Source organism: Lingula anatina, chromosome 6 (assembly GCF_051362555.1).
Source record: "Lingula anatina isolate TDL-2025a chromosome 6, LinAna3.0, whole genome shotgun sequence".
In the NCBI taxonomy this organism is placed as follows: domain Eukaryota; kingdom Metazoa; phylum Brachiopoda; class Lingulata; order Lingulida; family Lingulidae; genus Lingula; species Lingula anatina.
Window position 1 is genome coordinate 23,285,906 of NC_141772.1, and position 9,605 is coordinate 23,295,510.

The following is a 9,605-nucleotide window of genomic DNA, read 5'->3' on the forward strand; positions in this document are numbered from 1 at the left end:
AGAAATAAAATATCAAATAATGGAGCCAAGAATTCATATCACTGGTTTTTCATGAAAGTCTCAAATCTGAGGATTAAGTAATAGGCAAAAATGAAGACTAAAAGGTTTTTCATGGTCTCTCAATAAGATGTTAAAACATTCATTATTGACTAAGAAAGTTGATATCAACAGCCATACCTTTAGATCCAACTTAAACGGACCTTGATCACATGATCAAAGGGTAGAGTACCATCCATCCCCGTGTGGCCTTTGGGTATTCGGGTCTTGGAAGAAACAAACCAATTCATTTAAGGAATTTAATTCCATTTTATTTTTCATGTTTAATATGATAGAGTTTAATTTTTATTTCAGACTTGATGTCGAATTCAACCTATCAAAATTCCCTTTCACAGTAATCTGTGCACATAATAAAATAAGTATAATAAATAAAGGTATTTAAGACTGATGAAATTACGTTCTTCATTACATCTTGCATGATACATTTCACGAGAACAAAATGATTCTTTGAAATCATGGCTGTCAAATAACATGATATGGGAGAATATGATCAAGAGAGAAGTTATGAAATAGTTGTACACAAGCATATCTTTCTCATACTTCAACTACTTTCACTTTGACTCCAGTTTCACTTTCACATCACACTTATCCTCCACCTTTAAATATTGCATACAAAATTGGCACAGCAATGGCTAAACCAGCATAGACCATGGTCACAGTAACAATAGAGTTGATCTTCATCTTCCACTCCAAGTTCTTCTCTGTGTACAACATAATTTCCTCCATGTGTGGCCCGACATACACAACGTTCCCTGGAGTGTCACTGGCCTCGCGCACGGACAACAGGTGCTTGATCTCGGCCATCTGCTCCTCCAGGGCTTGGTCTTGGAGTTTCACAGCATTTATGATCTCTTCTGACTGTCTGTCCAAGAGCTCACTAGAAATACTCCGTGATGCATTCACTAGAGGTTTACTTTCACTTTGACTAGTTTCACTTTCATTTTGACTAGTTTCACTTTCACTTTGACTTGCATGCCCTATAAGAAGACTGATATCATTGACAAATGTTTTCAGCCTGTCTTGCTGTCCCTGCACAGTTTCCGCCAGCTGTTCTATCCTTCCCTGTAATTCCTGCGACCCAGCAGAAGATGTCACTATACGTCTCAACTCTCGATTGCGAAGGTAATTAGCTATACTGTACCCCACAAATCCTGTTACTGTGACAACGCCTGAAAACAGTAAACTCCAGTTTTTGGTTCTCTCGGCTTTCAGCCTTTCTTTCTCATGACTTTCTCTATGTGCTGCTGATAGCTGCTGAAAACAGTTTCTCTCCGCCTCTTCAAATTCGCTCAGCTCCTCGGCCAGAGCGTTGTCCTGTGCAATAACTGTATACTCCTCTGTGATCAGCTTAAGAAATCGTTCTTCTCCCCTTTTGATTTTGTCCAGCTCTAGTCTAATGGTATTTAGCTTTGTCTGCAGAGCAGTTCTCTCGTGCTGCTTGCTCCTCCTCTTCTCTTGATATGAAAGGAACTGCTCTTCAGCCTGTCACAGAGGAAAAATAGATGGACATAGAAAACATAAGAAAGGAACTTCCCAATGTAGCTCTCAATGTTGGATCAATAATGCTCTGACACTGGACTATTCTATTAATTACATCAAACTGGCAAAATCACCCCGAAGCAGCTTGCTATATGAGGATTACTAGAATATATCAAATATGAGCATCTCGTAAGAGGGAAAATATAGATAATGCTCAGCATGTCGTTAAGATATATTTACCAGAATCATACGAGGATAAAAAGGACATAATAATGCAATTAACCACGCCCAATGTTAGGAAGCAATAAATAAATATAAAATACAAAAAGAGTCATGTCAGCAACAGTATATAGTCACTTAACGTGGACCATGTTTAAGTTTATCTTATCATTTAAGTTAAAAGAAATGCCAGTGATGCACGTGCAGTACATGTTACCTCAATGACTTTCTGCTGGGCCGCTTTGATCTCCGTGAGTCCAAAGTAGTCTTCGAAGGCCTGTAGCCAGCGAGTCGCCCTCCCTCCTGTGGTGTCATTCAGCGCCTGATCCACCTTGGGCCAACCCGTTATCGGAGACGATGCAAAACGCCGACTGAAATGGTCCTGAGCAGGGAAAAACAGAGTTTGTGTTCGCCGGCTTAGCTGCCCCCACCTCCGTCCCAAGGCGGCCATCTTTGTTTTGACCTTGACTCGCACGGACGGAATGTACCACCTTAGACCAGTGCATGCCATCTGAGGAATGAAGCACCGGGGGTCAACACGTTCATGTTATTTCAAAGATACTTTGTTGTGTTGTGTGATGTTATTGAATGGATATCGTGAAATTTTCTCTGCACCCCCCCCCCCCCCCCCCACCATCGGACACGTATTTGCTGTTTCTGGAAATTCAAAATCAGTGTAAAGTCAGCTAACTCTACGTAGGTACCTCAGTGACCAATGGTCTTAGCTTATATACGATCAAAAATGATGGCAAATGTGGAAAGAGGACGTCGCTGGACAGAAAACTGATCAAAAGCTGGCTTTAATTCATCCTTTTTTTTTTTTTACATTTTTTGCCACTCACTCTCGACAGTAAAACCATATACACCTAATCGGCCCTATGTGGATTGTCACAATCTCATTGTCTTCTCTAACACAATTCAACCCATGCAACTCTTGTCACACAAATTCGTTTGCTTCCCAAATTGATAAACACATTTCTGGGAAATGATTTTTTTTTGCTGTGTGGAAAAGTAAATAAATACGACCATTTGGAATTAATTGTTTCCATAACTTGTCTTCAAACAATTATCTCACAGAGGACCATGAAACAGTTTTACCCATTTACCCCCATAACTTTCCGTTTGCTGCTTTTGTGACCTAAACAGATTATGAAAATTAAAAATTCTTCCACAATGTATGCTGATGCAATAAAAAAAGCACAGCAAATGAAAGGAGGGCAATAGCTTCTCATTAATAACATTTCCAATGTCCTCTTCATCTTTTTTATTCATTATAAAATATCCAAATGATAATTTTGGCACTTCTCAAAGCTTTTGTGCCACATCTCAAACTTTCAAGTTTTTGGCAACAAATGCAACTCAAATGTTGTAAACATGGTTTATTCATGTTATAAATGTCAACTCAAATGAATTAAAAAAAATACCACCACTGCCTTTCATATAGCAGCAAAACACATCCGTTCTTGTTGCATTGTTAGTGCACAGCATCTTTTACACTCAAAATGCATAAAAATCCAAAATGTTCCTTTCCTCATCTAAAAATCCTTGAAAAAGTAATGCATGGATAACAGAAAGAGAGAAAAAGAGAAAAATATCCTGTTGACAAAACAGAGAACCAGACACTGCAGTAAAGAAGAGATTAAAACTTAGAATATTGAACATCACTGCATGGCACACTTTCATCGGTTATGACGGAGTTACAAAATAAGGAGTATTTCCTGTACTTTGCCTCTTACTCCAACGAAAATATTCTAAGCAGGTCACTGCCGGCTTTCTCTTTCAGAATAAATCTCTCACTGCTCAATGTCCAAGGTTGAATTTTTGTAAAACTAAAGATGTGTGCCTTCCCATGATGAAAAAAAGAAACATCGTATGGTAATACTGTTATTTTTGTTTTCATCTGTTCCCCTTGGCCTTGACCTTGATCATTTGACCTTGACCTTATCACTGGCTTGAGCCTCACTTCACCATATCACTCCTGTCACCAGATGTCACATAATACAGCTGAAAAGAGAATAAAAGAAGATTGGATATCAACACTGAAGTTCCAGGGAAGTATGTAAGCCCAGTTATCATTGATTAAATTACTATTATAATAAACATTCATTTCAAGTTGACAATGAAATTAGTTTTCCTTGAAGAATACCACTCTCTTCCTTTTTTCTCTTCTGTCATACCCCCCTCTTCTCTGCCCTCTACCAACAGCCTTGATCCCCCCACACACATCTTAATGTATTGATATGTCAGTTATCTGGTCCATCTTTACCTCATTAAACACACACACACATAGACACACACACACACACATAGACACACACACACACACACACACATAGACACACACACACACACACACACAGACAGATACATGCACACCCTCACACACAGTCCTCGGCCCCATATCACAGAAAATACATGCACGCACACACCCATACACAAACACACAGTGGCAACTCACCAGTCCTCTGGTCCCCCAGGTCCTATATCATCCAACTCCCCGTCCGACCAGTCGTCCTCTGTGCTGATGTCATCCTCATCCTCATCATCGTACATCATGTTCTCCCTCATTGCATAGCTGTCAAAGATGGGGTCATGGAACTTGTACTTCTCCACACAGTGAGGACAGTCAGGGGTGCAGTGAAGGATGCTGGACGGGAGAGTTACCACCGTGGCGCAGCTGTCGTGAAACTGACTTGGGGCGTCCGGCAGCCTCTCCCAGCTGTCCTGGTTCTCCATGTACTTGTAACAACTGAGGTAATTTGAAGGGGTTATTACATGGCCGTTGCGGGGAGGGGCGTCTCGAACATCACGGTCCATCCCACCAAACACAAACATGGCCCCCTTGTGAGGGACGGCCATGCAGTTGATACGGGATGGTTCGTCTGGAAAAGGAGGCAAACTTCGCCGACATCTTTTCCAGCTCTTGAGCTCCATGTCGAAAACCTTGCTGAATCTCTTTCCTGGTGAGGTGACGTAAATCTTTTGACCCGTCACATGCATCATCTCTCCGTACTGGGCCCCGCGTGAGTACTCCTCCGTGACGCACTCCTGCAGATCCACGACGTAAAACCTGACCGTCTCTACGCGCCCGATGCGGCTGGAGTCCGCACATTTGGCAAGCAGACATACGTAACGGTCAAGTACAGAAGCCAGTTGGCACATGGTTGGGATTAGTGAAGTGTCTTGAAAAGGAAAGTATCTCTCGATGTGTGTATTCAGGGGATTAAAACAACAGAGATATGGCTTGCCTGTGAAATACATGCTTCTGTCTTTGAGCATACAAATCATTCCTCGACACGTGACGGAGCATATGATGGTCCTGGAGGCGTAAGACATCAGGGGTTCTTGCACGGTGGTGGAAGAGCTCCACTGAGAGTCCTTCTCCTGGAATTTGTAAAACTCCCAAGTCATGTGCATGGGACGGACGAGATACAAATCACGCTGGTTCAACGTGGTACACACGTGGACATCACTACGGAATGGCATCGGGGGCAACCGCACCCATTTAGAGTCCTCGATGACGAACCCATACATCTGGGCGTGGGGTGTGCCGTCCGGGGTGTGTCGCCCCCCTGAGATTACAATCACCTCCTTCTCCTCCGTGTCGGGGTGGATCTTCCCCAGAGACAAGTCCAAGTCATAGTTCTCTATGTGTTTGACACAGTCTGGGTCGCTGGACACCAGCTCCTGGTCTCTGATCACTGTCTCCATGTCCTTACAACTCACGCTGGACAGGTCTATGGCACAAAACAGCGTCTTGAACTCCTTCCTCCTTTCCATCTCTTTGTGCTTGGCCCACTTTATCAAGGCCTCAAAAAACACCATCGTTGGCACATATTTCAGATTTTTATCCTTCAGCAAGTCGAGCAACGACTCTGCTGACAAGTCTACAACGTCGTCTTCCTTCAACGCCTCATGCAGGTACGCACGCAGTCGTTGGTTGGCCTGATCGTAAAGCGAGTGCAATCCGTACATGCTGGCTAATATACAGAGTCTGAGGCAGTTCTTGGAGGTGACCCCATTCCTGATGAAGTGGTGGGAGCACATGTCTTTCAGTCCCTCCAGCTGGAGATAGTCAGCCAGGTGTAGAATACTGGAGACATTGTGCTCTGTAATGACGGCCTTGCCCAGGTAGATGTACTCTAACACAGTCTCAAAGGTCTCGGGGGAGGTGACACCACTGAGATCAACTTGGCCTGGAACAAGTTTTTATAACATTCTATTATTTTATATCACATTACTATGTAAAATATGTGATATAATATGTGACATTTTATTATTATCATTATTATTATATTTTAATGATAAAAAGCCATAAGATGCTTATAATTGTCTTTGCTTTCTGCAATACCATTCAGTTCATGTTGAACTCTTAAGAAGTTCCCAGCAATACAGACATAGAAACAAGCTTAAAAGTCTAACAGAAAAACATCTAACAGAATACATAGGGTAGTGAAGAAAGGACAACAGATCAGCACACTTACCTGAGAGCCTTTCCTTCATGCCACTGCTGTAGAGAGAACTGAAGTAAGGACAACACATCAGTACACACAGGTGAGCCTTCACTGCCTGAAACACAAACACAGTCCATGATATTATCACATAAATAATCTAGATTACTATCATCATCATTACACTGAAAGTGAATGTTATGTTTAGTGAGGATTAGTGTAGAAGCGAAAACGTGTTTGTCCTGTGTACTTCTTCGTGGATTTCTAGAATGTCATTTCATAAATAATCATTTATAGGACAAAAATGCTAGTAATGTATTTTCTAACACTGTTTAGATGTTTTACACAGCTCTCTACAGGCTTGGTTAAGTTTTGTTATTCACTAATAGCTGGATAATTCAACAACATCAAAAACTTGAACCACATCAATAATTCTCAATTTCTGTAATACATAATTGGCTAAAACGTGAAAAATAAATACTCAGTAACTTTCCTCGCAGACTTATAAAAATATGTATACATATCAATTAACATAGCCATGGGGCACCCTATTCTGTAAATAAACAGCAGCTGAATAGTTCAAATATTGAGTCTCTCTCCATCAATAGCCACAGTGATATCACATATATCAGACCTACCTTCCCATCAATAGTCACAGTGATATCACATATCACACCTGCCTTCCCATCAATAGTCACTGTGATATCACATATATCAGACCTACCTTCCCATCAATAGTCAGTGATATCACATATATCAGACCTACCTTCCCATCAATAGTCACAGTGATATCACATATCACACCTACCTTCCCATCAATAGTCACTGTGATATCACATATATCAGACCTGCCTTCCCATCAATAGTCACTGTGATATCACATATATCAGACCTGCCTTCCCATCAATAGTCACTGTGATATCACATATATCAGACCTGCCTTCCCATCAACAGTCACAGTGATGTCACATATATCAGACCTGCCTTCCCATCAACAGTCACAGTGATGTCACATATATCAGACCTGCCTTCCCATCAATAGTCACAGTGATGTCACATATATCAGACCTACCTTCCCATCAATAGTCACAGTGATATCACATATATCAGACCTGCCTTCCCATCAACAGTCGCAGTGATATCACATATATCAGACCTGCCTTCCCATCAATAGTCACAGTGATATCACATATATCAGACCTACCTTCCCATCAATAGTCACAGTGATATCACATATCAGACCTGCCTTCCCATCAATAGTCACTGTGATATCACATATATCAGACCTACCTTCCCATCAATAGTCACTGTGATATCACATATATCAGACCTGCCTTCCCATCAATAGTCACTGTGATATCACATATATCAGACCTGCCTTCCCATCAATAGTCACAGTGATATCACATATATCAGACCTGCCTTCCCATCAATAGTCACAGTGATATCACATATATCAGACCTGCCTTCCCATCAATAGTCACAGTGATATCACATATATCAGACCTGCCTTCCCATCAATAGTCACAGTGATATCACATATATCAGAACTACCTTCCCATCAATAGTCACAGTGATATCACATATATCAGACCTACCTTCCCGTCAATAGTCACAGTGATATCACATATATCGGTGGAGTGGCTCCTCTGTTCCCACAAAGCCTTGGCCATACGTGTCAGGTGTCTGTGACTGTCCATCCAACAGTCTGAACTATCCTCGGCACCCCCATCACTTTCTGAACTAATATCACTAAGGATCGATTTGGGCCTCCTGAGGAGAACAGGAAATTATGGTTATAATTGTTTTGAAGTCAGAGAGGAAGATGTGGCGCATAAGTAGGAACTATCTATGCTGCCTATGTCGCATATGAAGGCTCACAATCCTGAATAATATTTAAAGATTTCATTTCAAATGCGGCAAGTTATGACTGCAAGATGCATGGTAGATTTTCACATTGTATATCAATGGGCTGGGTTAAACATGATTACAACTCGAAAAAGACCACAGGTAATTACAAAAACGTTTTGTGTAAACAGCTTTGACATAGATGAACAAGAAAATGTAAAAAAAATTTTTTAAAATCTGCTTGAAAAGTGACAGTTACAGGAGGGGGGGGGGGGGGTATACTACAAAAGTACCAAAATTGGCAACTACTAGTAAATGTCCGTCAAATGAGTATACAAATAAACTCCCAAAGTCCAATATTTTATATTTACTATGAAGAACCATTATAATGGACGGTCTAATTCATTCGACAAAGGAGACACATAGCCAATGAAAATGTCAAAATGTGTCCGAATTGCCTGACTGCAGACCATTCAAATTTCGTTTTGGCAAAATCAAAACCATTGAGCAATAATTACTCTACTTTTTATCACCAGAGCTTCAGTTTATTTACCTTTGGTTGCTGAAAGCTAGAGAAGAGACCGTAGGGTATCTTCCAAGTAACACAGGTGGTTCTGCCATCTTTTAAACTAAATAAAATCATCGAAGGCGTGCATTCCCGACTTGGGGATGCCTTGTGTCAGCAGAAATATGGCCGATGATATTCACGCGCTCTCGAGAAACCGCTGGCACTGGCTGGAGACAGGTCACCTTAGGCCACGAATGGGCCGCCACATGCCATGTCAAGCCAGAAGCTAGATGTCATCTTAGGCCAGAGAGTTTAACGCCAATACCCCGTAGGCCAAACAAAAGTGATATGTTAGTTTTAGGAAGTGCTACTTACCCTAATTTGGGAGAAATCAGAACTTTTTGCACCCAATCATATTATCATTTTGTACCCTTTTAATTATTTTAATTTTATTGTATTTATTTGTGCTTTTTATCTATCTAACCACAGAAACCCCACATCCTTTTCCATAATTTTTCAGTAGCAAAATGTTTTTCTTTTATGTCCACATTTCATGCTATATGTTTATTTCTGTCTTTCACAAAATGAAAATATTGAATTAAAATCTTAATTAATGTGATTTTGTGGCTGACAAAAAAGATTATTTGATCTCCAAGTAATGATATACGTATAAATCTATCTGTGTATTTATTTATTTATTTATTTATTTATTTATTTATTTATTTATTTTGATTAATCAATTTATTTATTAATTAGTTTGTGTTTTAAAGGATATATATGGTAAGTGGTATACACGCAATCATTTCTAAAAAGCTCACATAAAATCACCTTTAAAACATCAAACTTAATAACACGTTAGAAATACGCGAGGCTATGAAAAGTACTTATTTCCGTGATTAATGAGCAGATTTCCATGCATATTTAGCTGTTAAGTTCTCTGGCCTGAGATGGCATTTATTCTGTCATCTCCTGACCTGGGACATTCCTACATTGACCTTTGACCTTAATCTTTCATTGGTCGAGAGCAGCGCCACCTGTAAATA

General features: G+C 40.5%; 2 protein-coding genes across 2 annotated transcripts; both read right to left on the reverse strand.

The window, feature by feature from the left end:
* Positions 1 to 286: 286 nt before the first annotated feature.
* LOC106152661 (mitochondrial potassium channel-like) lies at positions 287 to 2,258 on the reverse strand. The gene is made up of 2 exons (XM_013526339.2): positions 1,973 to 2,258; positions 287 to 1,539 (listed from the first exon to the last, which is right to left on the reverse strand). The coding sequence occupies exons 1-2, from the start codon at positions 2,204 to 2,206 to the stop codon at positions 643 to 645; spliced, it is 1,131 nt and encodes a 376-aa protein (XP_013381793.2). The 5' UTR covers positions 2,207 to 2,258; the 3' UTR covers positions 287 to 642.
* An 863-nt stretch (positions 2,259 to 3,121) lies between these two features.
* LOC106152973 (kelch-like protein 11) lies at positions 3,122 to 8,797 on the reverse strand. Its single transcript, XM_013526729.2, has 5 exons — positions 8,608 to 8,797; positions 7,805 to 7,979; positions 6,240 to 6,324; positions 4,214 to 5,951; positions 3,122 to 3,759 (listed from the first exon to the last, which is right to left on the reverse strand). The coding sequence occupies exons 1-5, from the start codon at positions 8,673 to 8,675 to the stop codon at positions 3,747 to 3,749; spliced, it is 2,079 nt and encodes a 692-aa protein (XP_013382183.2). The 5' UTR covers positions 8,676 to 8,797; the 3' UTR covers positions 3,122 to 3,746.
* Positions 8,798 to 9,605: the final 808 nt, after the last annotated feature.